The sequence below is a fragment of the Eucalyptus grandis genome, chromosome 1 (genome assembly GCF_016545825.1).
Source record: "Eucalyptus grandis isolate ANBG69807.140 chromosome 1, ASM1654582v1, whole genome shotgun sequence".
Taxonomy (NCBI): Eukaryota; Viridiplantae; Streptophyta; class Magnoliopsida; order Myrtales; family Myrtaceae; genus Eucalyptus; species Eucalyptus grandis.
Genome location: NC_052612.1, coordinates 36,870,726 through 36,892,192, shown reverse-complemented (window position 1 = coordinate 36,892,192; position 21,467 = coordinate 36,870,726). Strand labels below are relative to the sequence as shown.

Genomic DNA, 21,467 nt, shown 5'->3' with positions numbered 1-21,467 from the left:
GCTTTCGACTCAGTGCATCTGCGACTTTATTCGCTTTTCCAGGGTGATACAAGATACCATAATCATAGTCCTTCAAGAGTTTCATCCAACGACGCTATCTCATATTCAACTTCTTTTGAGAGAATAGATACTTGAGACTTCGATGGTTAGTGAAGATCTGAAATATTTCTCCACAAATAATGTCTCCAAATCTTCAAAGTGAAAATAATTTCTACGAGTTCTAAGTCATGCGTCGGGTAGTTCTACTCATGGGTCTCAATTGATGGAACGCGTATGCAACAACTCTACCATGCTGCATTAGCACGTAGCCCAATCTTCTGAATGACGTATCACTGTAGATTTCATATCCTCCAGGACCAGATGGTATGGTCAGCATAGGTGCGGTAGTCAACTTTTTCTTAAGCTCTTGAAAACTACTCTCGCACTTGTCTGTCCACACGAACTTCTCTTCTTTCTTCAAGAGTTGAGTCAACAACGATACTAACGTTGAAAACCCTTTAACAAACCGTCTGTAATACCCTACTAAACCCAGAAAGCTTCTGATCTCTATCACTATCTTTGGTCTTGGCCAGTTGATAATTGCTTCAATCTTGGATGGGTCCACGGAAATTCATTCTCTTGAAATCACGTGACCTAGGAAAGCAACACGAGTCAACCAAAACTCGCACTTGCTGAACTTGGCGTACAACTCATGAGTCCTTTGTGTCTGTAGTACCAATCTTAAGTGCCCTTCATGTTCCTCTGGACTTCTCGAGTACACCAGGATATCATTGATGAACATAATCACGAACTAATCTAGGTATTCTTTGAAAACTCGGTTCATCAAATCCATAAAAGCAATTGGGGTGTTTGTTAATCCAAACGACATTACCATGAATTCATAATGACCATACCAAGTACGAAACACTGACTTAGGTATATCCTCTTTTCTGATCCTCAGCTGATGATATCATGTTCTCAAGTCGATTTTAGAAAATATAGATGCTCCTTGCAACTAATGAAACAAATCATCAATCATTGGTAGTGAATACTTGTTTTTGATCGTCACCTAATTGAGTTGACGATAATCGATGTACAGGCACAACGAACCATCCTTCTTCTTCACGAATAGAACTGGTCCTCCTAAGGTGATGCACTGGGAAATATGAATCCCTTATCCAATAATTCTTGCATCTGCACCTTCAATTTTTTCAACTCTAATAAAGCCATATGGTAAAAAGCCTTAGAAATTGGCTCTATCCCGAAGGCTAACTCAATCACGAATTCAATCTCTCTTTCTAGCGACAGACCTAACAATTCTTTTAGGAATATATCTGGAAATTCTTGAACCACTGCAATATCTTCTATCTTCAACTCCTCAAATGTTGTATCCACGACAGTTGCCAGGTAACCTTGACAACCCCCGTCTAACAATCGGATTGCCTCTAGTGACGAGATTAGGGAAATCGAGGGTCCTCCTCAACTCCTAATAAACTCAAAATTTTCACCTACTAATGGGTTAAATCGAATCGCCTTGCGATAATAGTCCATCTTAGTTCGTTGCTTGGTGAGTCAGTCCATGCAGATTATCGCATCAAAATCATACATGGGTAGGACTATCAAGTCTATCTTCTCCTCTCGCTCACCAATTGCTAACGTGCAATCAAGACAACCCATTATAGCTAACACATTATCATTTAATAGTGTTGATATACTACTCACCGATTCCAACAACTCAGGAATTAATCTTACCAACTTAACATACTGCTCAGCTATAAACGAGTGAGTTGCACTAAGGTCAAATAAAGTATAAGTAGCATGGTCGTTAAGCGAAACAGTACTTGTAATCACATTAGGTGCGTCCTTCGCCTGTCCTCTAGTGATGGCATATGTCCTTCCTTGAGCTGGAGGTCTGAGTTGTCCACCTTGCTGTGCATTCAGTGGCGGAAGTCCTCGGTTTTGATTCATCTGTGGCGGTGGCGGCAACTGCGGCGGTCCCATCTGTCTCCTGGGACAATTCCTAGCCACACACAAAATAAGCACCCGTCCTAGCGAGACATGGGGCTGGCCCATGTCATCTCCCGCAAGAACGGCACACTCCATTCTGGCTTGATGACTTTCATATCCCACCATTTCTGTTGGGTGGTATCGGAAATCTTCCTCCAGTCATCAGTCTTTTCCCAAACCGATTTCCATCCTGGTTCGAACTAAACTGCAACCCAAATGTGGTGGCTCGTTCATTCTGGTCTCTCTCAATCATCTAGGCTCTCTAGTACAGGTCATTGTAATTTCTCAAATTCAGCGAAATCAGTATACTTCTCGAGTATGGCTTGAATCCGTCCTTGAATCTTCGCACTCGATTTGCTGGATTCTCAACCAGCTCAGGAGCATATTGCCATAGTTCAACAAACTTCGCCTCATACTGGTCTATAGTCATGGAGCTTTGGTGAAGGCGCTAAAAGTCTACCATCTTCATCTCTTTGGTAATCTCTGAGAAGTATTTACTGTTGAAAGTCTCAAGGAAGGTATTCCATTCCGGGACGACACCTTCCAAAAATACTACTCCTTGGGTAGTTCTCCACCAGGTATTTGCAACTCCCTCCAACTGGTAGGTTGCAAGAACAACTTTCTCGGTCTCATTACATATCAGTAGTGCAAAGGTCGTTTCCAACCTTGGATCCATAAAGCAGTAGCTTCGGGGTCTCCTGCCCCAATAAACTTAGGTGGATTCAACTTCAAGAATTGTTCCACTAGCTTATGAATCGGTCTCCTAGTGACCACGATTCCTGGCAGAACTTCAGCAGGTGCGGCTACAACAACAACATTGGTAGTGGTAGTAGCAGCGATTACAACGGCGGTAAAGGCGACTACTTGGTTCTAGACCTGCTGCCCCATCATTTCCCTCATAGCATCCAATGCTTGCGCAATCCCAATATTCCCTCTGTCGCCTGGGGGTGGCGCTACTCCACTCACACTAGCCTCAACTTGCGCTCTACCTCGGCCACTTCGGGCACTGATCCTTGTCAGCGTCCTAGCCCAAGTCACTGAAAATAAGGTCCTCTGCCTCGGAGTTCTCGGCTCCTGATCACTTATGTTGTAGACTTTCTACAAGACATATTCCTAATTCAATACATAATTAGAAACCAAGTGATCCCACAACTAATCTACCAAACAGCTATCACTCACATGCATTAGCATAAAATTAAAGGTCGTTCCTACTAACTATCCTATGAACTCATCGCACCTTATCACTCCGAACACAAACTTTGCTCTGATACCACTAAATGAGGATGTCACGCTCCGAACCCCGAGCGCGTGCCCATCCCTCTCTGGTCGATAATATTTTGCGACTTCCTAAAGCGAGTCACCAACCCTTTCATTTTATTACACATGCAGAAGTGAAAATAAATCCTCTGACAGTAATCATATCGGGATAAAAAAGCAGGACAACAGGTTCACAAACAAACATGCTTTTTTATTCACATAGAGTCATGTACAAGGTCTATGACAAAAAAAACTACAAAGACTGGCTTTCCAAAAAGAAGCGGTCCTAACTGACCTATACTCCCGATCACCTCCTTTCGGCTCCTGGTCCTCCACTCGACGACCCTGAAAATTTAGCCCACAACGGGGTGAGATATAAATCTCAGCGAGTTCACGCTCTAAACCCCGATTATGAGGGAAATATGCCTAGAGGCATCCTAACCACTAAATTACTCAATCACAGGGACTTACCTCACCTCAGATCCACCCTGCTGGTCAGTACAGTTTATATCACAGACAACCATACCAATATGAGCAACAATTAAGCTCCAATAACTGGAATGTTACACTCAATTCTCAAATCAGTACATGATAACTGATTATAGGGCCAAATTGTTAAGATATGTCTAATACCGTGCCACACAATTTTATCCCATAATCCGGCGCATCTACTTCACTCAACATGCGTTCCAATTTATAATTACACCTACTCTAGGGTATAGCCTACTAGAAGTTCGGCGGTCTACTAGTATAGGTCTCTCAAAGACGACTTTCCCGAAAGAGTATAGGTCCAGCCTCTACTGCGACCCAAATCTCATTAAATGAGTATCCCATATAGGGTAACGTCCATCCAACACAGTTTGGGGACAGGTTTTTTTAACCAACACACGACCACTCAATCTCGGCTCAGGATATTGTATATTACACTCAAATGCCTTAATTAAAATTGTGATCTTGACCTATTTTTGTCATATAAAAAACACTCGGTGAAAATAGTCGTGTGTGAATGCACGGTCAGATTGGACTCGGAAAATTCATAACCTTCTTTTCAAAATCCCACTGGTTTATATAGTATATAAAAACATTTTCGACGTTTAAACTCAACACCCGGGATTTTTTGAATAAATATCAAAATTTACAATTTTTGGAATAATTGACCCAATTTCCAATCAACACCCAATTTTCACAATTTAACACTCGATTGTAGAGATTGACCACATCATTGCAATCAACACAAAATTCCGGTCACCGGCTATCTCGGCCTAATTTCCGGAAAATATTTAATATTAATTAATTTCTAAAATTAATTAAATAAATGCATTAAATATTAAAAATGCTAACTTAGGCTAAATAATTCTAATCTAACCACCTATTGAACTAATTAAATTATCCTAACTATTCTAACTATAGAGCTACCTAACGGGCTAAATAAATTTAAGCTCTAACCACCTAATTCACTAATCTAACTAACCTAAATTAATTAAATAAATTAAAACTACACTAATCTAAACTTAAATAAGTCTAAACACCCCTTAAACATCATTAGCCTACTAAGAAGAGTTTAGTGCATAAACTCACCGGTTTATTGCGGAAACCAGTTTACCGCGACGGCGGCACGACGATGGCCGAAATCCAAATTTTCAGCGGCATCGGCGGACACTCTGACTGGGCCACAAAATCGGCCCTAACAAATCTCAACCCAAGCTGAGGTTTATTCTTGAGTTGGGCTGGGCTTGCTTTGTGAGCTCGGGCTCGGAATTAGGCTTGACTGCGCGGGCCTCAAGTGAGCTGGAATTGGGCCGAGGATGGGCTACTGAGTTGAATTCGTGGGCTTTGCTAGGTTGAACGAAGCAAGCTTGCTGCAGGCTTGGATCCAATTGGAAATGGGCTAAGCTTGATGGAAATGCTAGGTCCGTGAGACTGAAGAAACTGGGCCGTGAAATCCGCTGGATCCGTGGGCTGCTGAACCTGGCCGAAGGCACGGTCATGCGAGGCAATGGAGAAGCGGACGAAGGGAATGGAATGCTTGGTTGCTTCGGTCTACGTTGAGGCGTTCTGCTGGCGGTCTTGATTGATGGAGATGCAAGGTGGAGGAGCAGTGGTGAGCTGGCAGCGTGAGAGGGGGTAGAGAGCTTCGGTTGCTGGACAAGTGGAGATTGTGGTCAACTTTGGGGAGGATTTCACCAGCTTGTTGACTCCATTTAAGGGGGCTTCGCTGGCGACAAGTATGGGGAGCAAAGCGGTGGAGTTGAATTGCTGATGCGGGGCAGCAGAGAAGAAGAAGTCTCGACGCCGCTGCGGGGCTGTTGACCAAACAATAAGACGCAAACGCTGGCAGTAGGGCAATTGGCAGAAGGAATTGGACGAAGCTTCGAAGGAACGAAAAATAAAAGCAAAGCAGGAGCAAATGATGATCGGATAAGGGAAAGAGAGGCGTGTGAGATGGGCTGAGCAGCTGGTAAAAATGTAATTGAGAAGCTAAGGAAGAAGAAAGTCAATGCTATATCTTCTATTAATTGCTTGTCTCCCCCTAATTCTTTCTCGAAACAAATCCTCACAAAATCATCCAATTTGATGCCAAAATTTTCAGCCTCAAGCCTAGATCCGAATTTCACAATTTCGGGACTTCAATTTCTTCACGATTTCTTCAAATTGACGTCCAATTTTGCCAAGGAAAAAGCTCAAACAATTTTTTGCAAGTCCCTGACACTCAAAGGCTCCACTTGGAAGTCCAAATTTCCTTCAATTAAGCCCATCCGAATTTCTATTATTTTTCCACAACGTCCGTATCAATTTTCGTAAAAATCTCGGAATCTCTGAAAAATCTTTAGAGGATAAGTCAACGTTCCTAAAATAGATCGTGACATGACAAAACTTTCAATTTCTGAAATCGGGTTCAAATTCGTGGTTAATTTCAATCTGGTGTACTTTTAGCATCACCTAGTATACCGGGTAATTTTAGGAATTTTTTGTGCAATTGACCCGCGAATCACAATGTACATCTTTGACACATTGCCGACTCTCGGTTATCGTGAAAATCTCGAGGTTTTAATTACGGGCACCAGGTACCAAAATGATAGAAAAATCGGTCTAGTGCTGATCGACGAGTACTTTGCAATCAAGTGGAATCATCCACACTCTCATCACATATCTCAGTCAAATCAACCTATCTTTGGTCTCTGATCGATTTCAACAGTACCGTAATGACCATTATAGATCAAAACGGCTGAGAGATCAATTCCTAGTCAAATTCTTAAGTCCATTGCATTTAGATTCTTTAATTGCTTTCCCAGATAGTCAAGTTATCTCGTGAGTGATTAGCTAAAAGAATAGCACCATTGACGCGTCGACGAAAGGCCCGATTTAATTAATTGAAAACGAAATCTAAAAATTCAGGTCGTCACAAACCGAGTGACAGTTAAAAATGAATTAAAATCTAGAAGGAAAGAAAACAAATTTTGCAAGCAGCATCATTGTCATATCAAAGGGTCATCAATAGAGTTAAATCTCATAAAGAGGAAAAGATCCCCACAAGCTGCAGATAAGTAGATTCCTTATGAATCATTTGTTAAACAAGAGGAACATGGGAAGAAAGTATTAACCAAGCCAAATCAGTATTCCCGAAATGTCCGGCAAAAAGAATCTCCTCGAAATCATAAGTGAACCTTCAACCTTTTTGTGGAGACAATCCGTGAAATCCAGAGTCCTTCGCTAAATGCTTGGTTAAATAGAATCTGTGTCTGCATAGACCCCGGCATCCAAGAAAACACAGCTATCGGAGCCATGACAATCACTCCGAACATTATATCATAAAGACGAGCTAAAGAAACAACCCTGCCCCAGACCCAAGTGGGCTTCAGAATCGGTCGAAGAACTTGCGCTATCGATATGAGGCCCCATCCGGTGGGGATGAACGCCAACAAACTGGTGAAAATCTCTATTAATTTGAGCTGCCGATACTCCACCAATGCAACTAACGCGAGTGCTCCTAGTATGATGATGAGGAACTGCACGAGTCGATAGTACATGTGTTCTCTTGCCGCGTACTTGTCCCAGGCATATGATATAAGCGCATGGACCCCCAGAATTACGAAAAAGCAAATCAAAGAGCGCAAGTAAACAGAAATACTTCTACTTCCAGCTGGGATTCCGAGTTGGTATACAACCCCATACTGGAAAAGGAAGAAGCGGAGATCCAATATTACCTCTACCAGTTTTCCCCAAAGACCTGTTGTTCTTAGATGATCCTGCTCCTCATACCACCAGACTTCCCAACTCTCTTCAGCTTTAGTAAATACACCACCAGGGAACCATATCCAGTTCCTGAAATCATCGAAGTCATGCACCGTCTTCAACGAATCGAAACCCAGAGGATTGAACAGAAAAGGAGCCATTATCCATGAAACAACAAGGAACCAACTTGATATGGTCAAGGCTTTGTAAGTGAAGGTATTTTTGTCAGCATGGCTGCGTGAAGCATAGAATGTGAGTAATAGGCCTAGTTCAATCGCCTTCACAAAGTGACTACGTGCATAGAGCCTGTAGTTCTCTGCGAAACTTTTGTGGTCTGCGACAAACCCATGTCCTGTGGGACGATATTTCGCACTACCGTGAAGAACGGTCCGGCCGAAGTAGTGGGCACGAGTTCCCATAGAAAACGTGTAGAAAACAGATGATAACTGGAGCTGTTTGGTCATGAAATCCCACATAGCTTGAAGAAATCCATGCTGAAGGGTACTCTCCACTATCATAGGGATTGCCGTGAATAGACAGAGTTGGATGACAAATAGATTTAGAATTGTACCGAGTGCTTTATTGTCATTACTGCTGCTTGCAGCGGCACCTTCAAGCCCCTTTGGGCAAAGATAGAGCCGGCCCCATAAAAATGCATAGGCTGTCAGGATGACCATCGTTGTGTTAAAGAAGTATCCCACAGTGGTGTAAAAGAAGGATAACATCCGGAAGAAGTCAAGCCGATGCCCCAACCGATAGACATCTCTGCTAAAGACCTGTTCACCATTTCCAGCAGCAACCTTGGCTTCAACCATCGATATCTGATTCAATCCAACATCCCTTCCCTTTCCCACTTGTATGTACTCATGGTGTGTGACCTTGCCTCCTCTCAATGTGCAATTAAATCCGGCAGAAATATCTTCACTAATGTTGATCATTCTGGATGCTTTGCTAATACCGCCCCTGCTTAGGAACCAAAACCTGTCGAAAACATCTGAATGGCTGTAATTCATTCGAACTTTCAAAGGATTAGCCAAGACGCGTTGCCCCAACGTGACTAAACTCGTCTCTTGAGCTGACATAAACCAAGCAAGCGATGAAACTGAACCAGTGAAGATGTGTTCTCTAACCCCCAAGACGGTAGGCTTCCGTATGCCATAGTAAGTCTTGAATTCTTCCAGCAGATTCCGCATCTTGAGTGCCTCCTCGAAATAGTTGTCTTGGTTCATATCGATAGTCTGGACAGCATCGCCACGAGTGAAAATGAGCGCATGGTTCTGGTTTTCCGATTTTCCCTCTCCAAGCTTCAAAGGACCAGGCAATTGGACCCTGTATAGTTCTACTTCCTCCTGGCGTTGCCTATCGTACTTGACCAGAACAGAGTAGTATTCATTTTCATCCCTCCCGGCAGGGACTTCTTTTACATAAGCTACTCGGAGCGCTTCATTAGTTTTCATCAGGTACAATATTTCCTCTGCACGATTATCTTTCTCTGCCTTTTGAGACCCATAAATCTGGCAAGCGACCACGAATGTGCATTTCATCGCAGATATATGGTCTTCTGACGAAAGATTGGTTGAACTAATACTGGTATTAAAACTCAGAAAAGAAGACAACTCCTCCAACCTAGAACTGTTCGTGCTGCCATCTTGCCCCCCTGAGTCCAGTCTTTTTGCTAATTCCTGAATTTCCACCTCTGAGGCAGAATCAAGAAAAGCCATCACCTTAAGTGCTCGATGGTAATACATCATTCCTCTGACTGCTCGAGCAAGTGTCAGGCCTCTGTATGACGCCCAAAGCCTAAGATCTCTCAACTTGGCCATTTTTTCATCGTCCTCATCAGTCTTCACCACCTTTCCTTCTCTAAGCATTCTCTCTATGAAATATTTCCACTCATCAGGATATACGGTCTTCAAATAAAACAATATGCAAACTCCATCTTCGTTCTTTTTGAGAAGCTGTTCTTTGCTGTACAGTACCTCTTCATTGTGGTAAGGAGTCAGAACACTGAAACCAAACATTTTCTCCACTTTAGGTGCGTGGGGCATGTTCATAAATAGCGAATTACTGAAAAAGCAAATTCGCCGTCTCGCCTCAACATTTGAAGGAACATTGTGCGTAGAGTCCCTCGAGGTCAGAATAATGTGCAAGCGACGAACTTGCCAATGGAACTGGTTATTACTTGGATCGGGCAATTCAACTGCATCCATGAAAGGCAATCGACCACCAGATGCCAACTGATCCTCCCCATCTATGGAGAACTCCCTAATAACAATCCGATAAAGGGCCTGCAGAGCGAGCACAATTTTACCCACGTCTTTATTGGAATCTTTCAATAGCTTAGCCAACTTTGATATATATTTGTGTATCTTGGGCAACATGGACAAGTTGAACTGCTTTGTAAATTTCCCATCCTCGATGGAGCGATCAATCATTTCGAACAAATCAGTGATCACGGAATGCTCCTTCGAGTCAATTTTGACTATTTCAAGCAGCAAGTGCTTGACACTGTCGTATGCTTCGATCACAGCGCAGCGCCTGTACTCGTTCTTGCAGATCTTATACCAGAGCCTCTTGTCAGTAGCATCAACTAGCTCCTTGGCCTGTCTTAAAGCAAGCAACAGCTCATTGAACAGGAGAAAACATGGCCAGGAAATAACTCTATCACTCCAAGCACTCCTCCGTAGCTCCAAGAGCTCAACTTCCTGGTCAGATACTATATCCTCTTCCCTAAATATGGCTATGATCTCATTCCAAAGCAAAGCAAACCTCAGCGCTTCGATCTGATTAGGTTCAAACTTCTGGTACGGCTTGCCCAGTCCATACCTCAGCTTCAGCCGGTGAAGCAAATCCTTGAACTTGTTTCCTATCGTTTGCAAAAGCTGCCCCTCAGGCATTAGATTAAACTGAACAGCGCTCGCAAAGTACTGGAACCGCAATCTCACCTGCCCCAGATTTCGGATCTCACCCAAGTGATCTAACAACCCTACTGCTGCTCCAACCAAGGATGAATAGATCGAGTACCAAATCTGCAGATCCATAAGGTAAATAAGCACCACGGGGAGCCACAACAGCCCAACAGCAAACCTGTTGCTGTCCCCGTAGAACTGGTGCCACTCGTATTTCACATCTAGCAGCTCCAAGAGCTGTTTCGTGGGTTGGATCATGGGCTTAATTTGCAGGAAGTAGCTGAATAAAAATTTGGTGGCTAGTACATGTATCCAAAATAGAGAGTACTTCACACTATCGACCAGACCTTCTCTAAGGCCACGACCCACGAAGATACGGCTCTGGAACCACCACGTGAACAGGTGGAAGATCCTCCAGTTTCTTTCCTCTAGGAAATTTTGAATCCATGGAATGATCATCAGGGTTAATCCCAACAGCTCAGGAAGATCAAAGACGAAGGCCAGCTCGAGAAAATGCACCAATCTCCTGTTTGCCTCTTGTGACCATCTCTCATCGGCATTTCTTTGCGACCAAATCCGTCCATAGAACACCCAAAAAGCAATCATCCAAAGACTTGCCACGACAATCTTCATCACCATCCTCACTCCTAAAAACATCGTTTCTCTTGACACCAAGAGGTACTGCGTTCCAGCATCAAGCAAGGACTGCAAGAACCTCATCCCACTCCAAGTCATGAAAATAGTCAAGACCTTGACTTGAAGGTCCCTGCTCTTCAATGCCTGCCATGGATACTCCTTATCATCGTGCCAAGCCACAATGATTGCAGCTTGCAGAAACAGAACCAACATCACCCACAATCGATCAAAGCTCCGGAACAAGTTCAAAAACGTCCTCGTCTCTACGAACCCCATCTTGCCAACTCGATATCTGTTCCCATCCCCCGTGGAAAAGCTACTTCCACTATCGATCGGCCATCTCAACTTTGCAAAGCACCTTCCAGACCAGAAGTACTCATTGATATCATCATAGTTACTCCATGCACCGGGGGGCGCAGTCCCATTCTTGCTCCTGTTGACCTCTTTCCTAATCGTGTCGTATATTGGCTTCACAATTTCTTTTAAAAAGGCCTTCTCTCCTGAGACCGAAGGCAAAACGAGCTGTCCAGTGTTCGGGTCAATGTAATTCTCTAAGATCCTGTTCATTTCCATCGCCAAGTTGTGGAAGATGTAGCAAATGCACTCTGGCATAAGCCGCAGGTTCGCCGACTCGCCCCAGACAAGGAGATAGAGCGAGACATAGAGGAGCTCACGCCGTGGGTCCGAGACAACATCATGGCAGTCGGAGATCCAGATGTTTGACTTCCTGCCCAAGTAAGAGCACCAGAGGGTGTAGTTCCGGAGAAGCTTTTTCCGGAAGCAGCAGAGGACGGCGACGTCAAGGGCCTCAATGTTGTCTGGCCTTGACGCGAGCCTCATCTGGAGGTTGGCGAGGTGGAGGACGAGGTGCTCCCGTTGGTTCCGGACATTATCCTCCTGGAAGCCAAAGAAGAGGCGGAGCCAGTCGAGGAGGTCGTAGTCAGGGCGCCACGGGGACCATGGCGGCCAGCGGAGGTCACCAACGGAGCGCAGGGCAGCGCAGGCAGCACGGACCTCCAGGACACGGAGGGAGGGGTGGTCAGCTGGGACGGCAGCAACTGGGATGATGTTGTACGGTGGTTCTTGATCATCGCCACCAGGCAGGGTCTGGCCGGGCCAGGATCGACCCCTCAGGTTGCCGGGTATATTCGGGCTGCGAAGGTGGCTCATTGGGTCGGGGTTTCTGCGGGGGATCTCGGTGGTTCGACTATGTGAGTCGGTCATGCGGTGGTGAATCGGCTTTGGTGAAGCTTTTGGACTGAAGATGGCAAAGCATGATCAATGGTCACGCCATGGCAGAGACAGAGAGAGTGGCGCGTTTTTGCGGGATTCGATTGTTTTGCGCTGTGCACGAGCTTTGAGTTGTTTCACTTTAGCTTTTAGGACGAACTTACTTTTAAAGTAGCTACTCTAATGCGATACCTCCTTTTCATTTTATATAAAGATAGTGCGACAAAAAGCTGACAAGTAACCCCATATTTTGCACTCTTGAATTTCTTTGTTATTAAGAAACCGTACGTACCATAGATCCTTTTGCTGTGGCAAAAGACCCGTTAATTGTAGTTATTGAGTTCACAAAAAAATTCATGCATGCATAGATAGTAATTTGAACCAAAGTTTCATATATTCAACAACTATTGTATATTTATGCTGCATCGATTCAGTAGGTGTCTAGTTTATACCTCATGGGATTTGACCCAGCATCAACTGGATCGAGAATTTCACAAATTGTCTTCACCAAAAAAATTAACCGTGCGTGAAAAACAAAGGAAGAAACCTTGAAGTTTCAAAAAAGAGTTTCATGCAAACTTTAACGTTTAATATGCCATAACACAAAGCTTAAGTTACTCAAATGATGCAATTTTCAATGTGAATGTACTTAAAGTTACTCAAGCCTAAAGTGCTTTTTATAGAGCATCTTCCAATATGACATGTCTCGCATGAGTTTTAGTTATTGAAAAGAATTGTTTCTCAATAAAGGTGTATGTTTTATCTTTTTCCTCTCTTTTTTGCAAAGTTCCAACTTATAATGTGAAAATCACATGCATGATATTTTACTACTGTGGAGGCACAAAAATCGTAAGGTCAAGACAACGAATGAACTCCCCCGTGCCCTCATTTCGGTTTTTGCAGTATGTGAACTTTCGATCGAATTTGAACTGCTCCCTCACCACGTTGAATTAATTTTATTTCACAAAAAAAGATTAAAAAGAGAGAGAGACCTTTGAATAGGCCAAGCACATGTTTATATTGCATCAAATGTAACATGAATATAACTAATCCACATAATTATATCAGTACAGCACGTGATTATCATAATAATGTACTTGCATAAATCTCACTTCAAAAATTCATCGCAGTGGCAGTATTGTCAGATTCTTAACGAGAAATACTAAGAAGTGATCGATAATTTCTTCTGTGAAGAAGAATCTCGAACATGGATTGACGTCACCCAAGTTCATTGGAGAAAAGAAGGCTAACTTAAGAAAGAAGGTAACGGAATCGCCAAAGTGCATGAACATGAGAGGTTCAGATTAAAAGGAGTAAAGCAAGGCATGTGCTGGTCCTGAGAAAGGCGCTACCGTCCCTTGATTATTTGAAGGGGAAAAATCATGAGGATGATTAAGCTAATGTTCCTCGAACTTTCGTGCTCGAAGGAAAGGAGAATCTGGGCATTAGATTCCCCCGCCTTTTCAACACGTTTTCTCCCGTAGAATTTGGTAGCCTTTCTCTCTTGACCTGGGAAAGCTAGTCATGGTCGGTGGCCGTTAAAAAAGGAGGCATTCCCTGATCCGGCTGCTGCAGAAGTGAACCAACAGATCCCGGTTCAAGAATTGAATTCGGAGACATAGGGCAATGATGCCTTGTCGATGAAGATCTCGTTATTAGAAGTGATCAAATCTCAAGATAGATATATTCCGAATCAAAAACCCGAAACCTATCTTATTAAAGCAATTCCCAATTGTTGGGACCATAAATCAAATTGCCACACCACATAACCGAACCGACCAATTCTAGGCTGGGTCCATGATTGATCTAGGAGCCGGCCCACCTTATTTTTTGTCCATGTGTCATCGACTGTTCTTTTACCTCTCTTTCTTCTCTCTTTTTTATTTATTTGTTAGTTCTCTTTATGTCACACCCCAAAACTACAAAGAATGGGGCTGACACGGCCGTCCTTCCTTACGAAAAACACAGCGTCAATCACAACCAATAAACTGATATCAACTTATATATATATATCTCAAACCATATATATATATACATATTAGATAAACCAACAAATTGGTTGTAATATCAGAGTTTCTACAATCCACCAAAAAGAGATATACGTTTAAAACTCAGACAATCCAACTACTAGTAAGGATCATGTGCACCACTTCCTTAAACCATACCAAAAAACAAAATAGAACTCCCCAAAAGTTTCCCACCGACGGCGCACTCACTCTATTCGCCACTAACTCCAAATCATGAGTGGGGTAGTTCTTCTCATGTAATTTCAATTGTCTAGAAGCGTAAGCAACAACTTTGCTATCTTGCATAAGAACACAACCTAAACCTTCTTTGGATGCGTCACAGTAGATTTCGAAGCCACCACTTCCAGAAATAAAGTTAGAATAGGAGCCGACACCAGCCGTCTCTTCAACTCTTGAAAACTGCGTTCACATTAGTCTGACTATTCAAATTTAATTTCTTCTAAGTTAGACAGGTAAGTGGACTAGCAATCTTTGAAAATCCCTCTACAAATCGCCTATAGTAGCCGGCTAGCCCAAGAAAACTTCTCACTTCTGTAACATTTGTTGGATGATTCCACTTAACAACTGCTTCAACCTTCTTTGGATCCACTAATATGCCATCCTTCAAGATCACATGACCCAAGAATTCTATATGATCAAGCCATAAATCACACTTACTAAATTTGGCATACAACTTCTTCTTTTCTTTTTTTTCTTTTTCTTCTTTTGGGGCCTACTAACCTAATATTACATTCTACCCTCCTTAAAAAAATTTCGTCCTCAAACATGTACTTCAATCATGAAACAAGTGAGGGTATTTGTGTCTTGCCTCCTCCTTGAGTTCCCAAGTAGCCTCTCTCTTAGTGTGGTTTTGCCATTGTATTTTCACATAAGGAATGGTTCGTCGCTGCAACACTTGATCCTTCTTATCGACAATATGAATAGGTTGCTCCTCATATGTCAAGTTCTCCCCTAATCTCAATGGAGTAAAGTCTAGCACATGTTCAGGATTTGGCATTTATTTTTGCAACAAAGAGACATGGAACAGATTATGGACACCTAATAGTGCCAGTGGCAAAGCCAATTTATAAGCGACTTCACCAATTTTCTCTAAGATCAAGAATGGTCTCACGTACCTTGGACTTAACTTCCCACATGTGTCAAATCTCATTACACCCTTCGTAGGAGAAACTTTTAAGAACACGTGATCCCCCACATTAAATTCTAACTTGCGTCTTTTCAGATCCGCATAACTTTTCTAACGACTTTGAACCGTTCTGAGACGTTCCCGAACCAACCTAACTTTCTCTTTTAACTGTTGAATGAACTCGAGGCCAATTAGTCTTTTCTCACCAATGTCATCCCAACAAATAGGACTTCTGCATTTTTGGCCATATAAAGCTTCAAAGGGTGCCATCTTAATGCTGGAGTGATAACTGTTATTATAAGAAAATTCTGCCAAATGTAGATGTTCATCCCAAGAACCACCGAAGTCAATGATGCATGATCTCAACATATCCTCTAATGTTTGAATCGTTCTCTCTGACCGTCCATCTGTTTGTGGATGAAAAGCCGTACTCAAGTTGAGTTTAGTGCCCAATGCTCCTTGCAAACTCTTCCAAAAGTTAGACACGAACCTAGGATCTCTATCAGAAACAATGCTTACTGGAACTCCATGAAGCTTCACTATCTCATTAACATATCGCTTTTCCATATCTTCCATTGAAAGGCCAGATCGATATGACAAAAAGTGAGCGGACTTAGTCAATCGATCAACAATCACCCATATAGCATTCTTATTACTTGGCATCCTCGGTAGACCGACTACAAAGTCCATGGCAATATGCTCCCACTTCCATTTAGGTATCTCTAGAGGTTGCAACTGTCCACCTGGTTTCTGATGCTCAATTTTCACTTGCTGGCAAACTAAACATTGATCAACAAATTTTATTATATCCTTTTTCATGTTGACCCACCAAAATTTTTCTCTCAAGTCCCTATACATTTTAGTGCTTCCGGGATGAATTGAAAATCTAGTACTATGAGCTTCTTGCAGTATCTCTATTTTTAGCTTTGAGTCCTCAGGAACACATAGTCGACCACGAAACCTCAAGGATCCATCTACATGTAAACTAAAATCCGCTTGTCTTCCAACTTCCACACCTTCTCTAATTTTTTGTAATTGTGGATCTTCATTCTGTTTAGCCTTAATTCTGTCAATCAACATAGGTTGTACTTGAAGATTAGCTAATTGAGCACCAAGTTACTGCACCAACACCTCCAAGTCTAACTTCCTCATATCTTCAAGAATGGGTTTCTGAGAAGTGAGCAAAGCTATCATATCTTTCCAAAGGATTTACGACTCAAATCATCCACTACCACATTAGCCTTACTCGGATGGTAATTAATGGATCAGTCATAATCCTTCAAAAGTTCTAGCCATCTTCTTTGCCTCATGTTCAGTTCTTTCTGAGTGAAGATATACTTCAGATTCTTGTGATCGGTAAAAACTTCACATTTTTCACCATACAAATAGTGTCGCCATATCTTCAAGGTAAACACAACCGCCGCGGTCCGAGCGGCGGTCCTTGAACGTGCGCAAGGAAGGGGTCATTCTCTTGTCCCACATCACCTAGGGAGGGAGTTCCTAGGCTAGCTTATAAGGCTTGGGTCCCTCTAACTGTACATACGCGTTTTCTTGGGGTAGTATGGGCTGCCCCGAGAGAAATAAAATCATGAGGACTTAGTATCCAAAGCGGACAATATGTGTACAGTGGAGACCCAGGATGTTTCAAGTGGTATTAAAGCCGACTCCCGACCGCGTGTGGGGCCACAGCAAGGAAGCTATTTTGTTAAGAGGTGGAGAGTGTGACGACCCGAGCGGCGATTTTCGTACGTGCGCAAGGAATGGGTCCCTCTCTTATCCCACATCACCTAGGGAGGGAGTCATGGGCTTGCTTATAAGGCTTGGGACCCGAGATGTTACAAGTGGTATCAGAGCCGACTCCCGACCGCGTGTGATGCCACAGCAAGAATGCTATTCTAACTCCTGACCTCATGTGGGGCTATAGCAAGGACAATGTTCTATTAAGAGGTGGAGAGTGTGATGGCCCGAGCAGCGGTCCTCGGACGTGCGCAAGGAAAGAGTCCCTCTCTTGTCCCACATTACCTAGGGAGGGAGTCCTGGGCTAGCTTATAAGGCTTGGGTTCCTCTAACTGTATATACGTGTTTTCTTGGGGTAGTACGGGCTACCCCGAGAGGAACAAAACCATGAGGACTTAGTGTCCAAAGTGGACAATATGTGTACAGTGGAGACCCGGGATGTTACAAGTGTTATCAAAGTTGACTCCCAACCGCGCATGGGGCCATAGCAAGAATGATGTTCTGACTCCCGACCTCGTGTGGGGCCACAACGAGGACGCTCTTCTGTTAAGAGGTGGAGAGTGTGACGGCCCGAGCGGCAGTCCTCGGACGTGTGCAAGGAAGGGGTCCCTCTCTTGTCCCACATCACCTAGGGAGGGAATCCTAAGCTAGCTTATAAGGCTCGGGTTCCTCTAACTGTACATACGCGTTTTCATGGGGTAGTATGGGCTGCCCGAGAGGAACAAAACCGTGAGGACTTAGTATCCAAAGCAGACAATATGTGTACAGTGGAGACCTGGGATGTTACAAGTGTTATCAGAGCTGACTCCCAACTGCATGTGGGGCCACAGCAAGAATGCTGTTCTGACTGACTCCCAACTACATGTGGGGCCACAGCAAGAATGTTGTTCTGACTCCCGACCTCATGTGGGGCCACAGCGAGGACGCTGTTCTGTTAAGAGGTGGAGAATGTGACGGCCCACGGCGGCGACCTCGTGTGGGGCGACAGTGAGGACGCTGTTCTGTTAAGAAGTGAAGAATGTGACGGCCCGCGGCAGTCCTCGAACGTGCGCAAGGAATGGGTCCCTCTCTTCTCTTGTCCCACATCACTTAGGGAAAGAGTCATAGGCTAACTTATAAGGCTTGGGTCCCTCTAGCTGTACATATACATTTTCTTAGGGTGGTATGGGCTGCCCCGAGAGGAACAAAACCGTGAGGACTTATTGTCCAAATCAAACAATATATGTACAGTGAAGACCCGGGATATTACAAGTGGTATCAGAGTCGACTCACGACTGCATGTGGGGCCACAACAAGAATGCTATTCTGACTCTTGACCTCGTCCACTGTACACATATTGTCCGCTTTGGACACTAAGTCCTCATAGTTTTGTTTCTCTCGGGGCAGCCGATACTACCCCAAGAAAACGCGTATGTACAATTAGAATGACCCAAGTCTTATAAGTTAGCCCATGACTTCCTCCCTAGGCGATGTGGAACAAGAGAGGGACCCATTCCTTGCGCACGTCTGAGGACCGCCACTTGAACCATCACACTCTCCACCTCTTAACAAAAGAGCGTCCTCGCCACGTGGTCAAGAGTCAGCTCTGATACCACTTGTAACATCCCGGGTCTCCACTGTATACATATTATCCGCTTTGGACACTAAGTCCTCACGATTTTGTTTCTCTCGGGGCAGCCCATACTATCCTAAGAAAATGCGTATGTACAGTTAGAAGGACCCAAGTCTTATAAGTTAGCCAATGACTTCATCCCTAAGCGATGTGGGACAAGAGAGGGACCCCTTCCTTGTGCACGTCCGAGGACTGCCGCTCGGGCCGTCATAGTCTCTCTAACTGTACATACGCGTTTTCTTGGGGTAGTATGGGCTGCCCCGAGAGAAATAAAATCATGAAGACTTAATGTTCAAAGTGGACAATATGTATACAGTGGAGACCCGGGATGTTACACTTTATACTCACTCGGAGCTAATGTTGCATATATATGCACATTCATGAGGAATTTCCGGGTGAAATATGCAATCAGATTGTGGTGTCTAACCTTTTTAGCAAGTCATTTGTGTTGCTTATTAATGAATCGATGGTATTAGGCTAGCTTTGGTCTTTTCGATTTCCAGAGAACAACACAGCCGCCGGCTTCTAATTTCCATGCTTTGTTAAAAATGCCACCATGGAAAAAATTCGAGGATGAGCAGCTGGATCTCTTGTTTTTATTTGAATACGACATAAAAGATAAAAGACTTCTAGGATTTGATTTTAAGCCAGCCCTACCCGAAAACCAGTCTTGAAACCGGTTCTAATGAAAACCAACCTTAGGTAGAATCAACTTGTTCAAGGTGGGGAATTGGGTCAGTCAAGGCTGATTCCCAAATTTTTTACCTGGGGATCGAATCGATCCCTGGGTGAACCTGTGTGAACTGACCTGGTTGCAAACCCCTTCTCACCACCGCTTATGCTTTGAGTGAATGGGCAGCAGAGTCCAAAGACCCCCCAGTGGTGAGTGACTTAGATGGGTCGACACTTCGCATGAAAGAAGTCCAGGATACCATTCCAAGGGCAGCCACTTTCGCGGCCAAAAAGAACTTACCGGACACCCAGACCTTCGTAAAGGACTACGAGGAGGAATTGGCCAAAGAAGGGGTCTGAACAGAGGAAATGATTGTATCCGGCGATCCTCTGGTCGAAGTAAATCTGGAAACTGATAAAGAGCCATCGATGGCCAAAGAATTAAGTTGAAATCCTTCAAAGGTTCAAAGATTGCTTTGTATGGGAATACACAAAGACATGCCAGGACTAGATTGAGGCTTGGTCGAGCACAAACTGCCAACCTTACCTGAAGCAAGGCCTGTTAAACAACTCCCACGAAGAATGTCAGTCCAGATAATAGAAAGTGAGTCCTAATGATATAAGGGAGTTAGTTCAAGACGGGATAAGAACAGCAGGAGTGTCATAATTTTTGTATGTATAGTACTCACTTAAGGATCATAACTTTTTTTCTCTCATTTGGCAATAAATTTAAAATCCATCAAGTGTCATCGGCGATTTTTCTCACCGAAGGTGGCATTAATTTACGACAAACCATCCGAAGTAGCGTGTTGACAAGCTAAAGTCATCAATCGGGAGGCTAAATGACATTGAGCGAAATTCAATTTTCATTTTTGAGAACCGTAATCCCAATTCGAAGTATCATCTCACCAAATTCACAATTGAGAGCCGAAGCAAGAGTAGCGGCTCTCGGTTTTAGGAATAAAATCAAGATATAAGTCAATACTTTTACTATTGTGGGCCGTGAAGTCCAACATGAATTTCTTGTCGCTTTCCCTGTTGCAGCACCGTCTCCGATTCGGCTCCGGGCGAATCGTCGTCGTTGTTCGCTCTCACTCGGAAGCCAATTCGTCCTGCAGTCCCTGTTCTTTTCTTGCTTCTCCGACCGTACCTTCACCTGTAAAAAGTCGAACCAGAAAATACCACATACTCAATTCTTTTCGTCGTTTCGCTGTAGTGGGCGATGAAAAGAGGATACCCAGAACCTTCTCCATCCACGTCTCTCAGCCGCGCCTCATTCCAGATTCAAGCACAACCCTCTTTTTGTTCCTGAAATTCGCGGAATTGGGGATCAGATGCTGGTAGATGGAAAGGTCTCATTCTTCAATTGACACTCATTTGGTTGCGAGCCCTTTACTGTGGCTATTCTTTTTTGGTGATTGATGATGGAGCTGGAATGACTAGTTTGTATTATTAGTATGCTTCAAATTGTGTTTAGATTGTTCTCACTTCCACAATAGACTTCCGTTTATTTTTAAAAACTCCAAATCGGAGTGAAAGATTAAGTGAAAAAATCCATGTAGAACGATTTATCGGAAAGGACACTCAAATGATAAATATTATACCAATGTGATGATATTCAAATGAATGACATACAAAAGTTATCGCACTCGTATTGTTTTAATCCCTGTTCAAGGCTCACTTTATTCGAATTGCAGATTGCCAGACTACGTTGATTGGATCTCTGACCTTATATCAGTTATAAAAAAGAACGAAAAAGTTCATGCGTATCAACTTTAGGGATTCACACAAAGCAAATCCGAAAAATGAATACCCCAGGCCTGTGGCAGAATGAATATTTGATAATGAAGTTGACAATGAGCTATTAACCTTCATGGACAGATGCTTAGAATACAAAAACAGATCTAACTAAAGAAGATATTCACAAGACAGCTTTTTATTATCCTTTCCTTTAGGTATTTGTTATACCGTTTGGTTTTAGAAATGCCGGGCTACTCCTTAACAAATGCCATTTTAAGTGAAATGATGGGCAAACACGTTGA

General features: G+C 43.4%; 1 protein-coding gene and 1 non-coding gene across 2 annotated transcripts; both read right to left on the bottom strand.

The window, feature by feature from the left end:
* Positions 1 to 6,716: 6,716 nt before the first annotated feature.
* Positions 6,717 to 12,245, bottom strand: LOC104456824 (callose synthase 12-like). Its single transcript, XM_010071685.3, has one exon. It carries the CDS (start codon positions 12,243 to 12,245, stop codon positions 6,897 to 6,899), a length of 5,349 nt encoding a protein of 1,782 aa, XP_010069987.2. The 3' UTR covers positions 6,717 to 6,896.
* LOC120289115 lies at positions 9,158 to 9,238 on the bottom strand. The gene has a single exon (XR_005547061.1). It is a non-coding gene; the product is annotated as a small nucleolar RNA J33 (small nucleolar RNA).
* Positions 12,246 to 21,467: the final 9,222 nt, after the last annotated feature.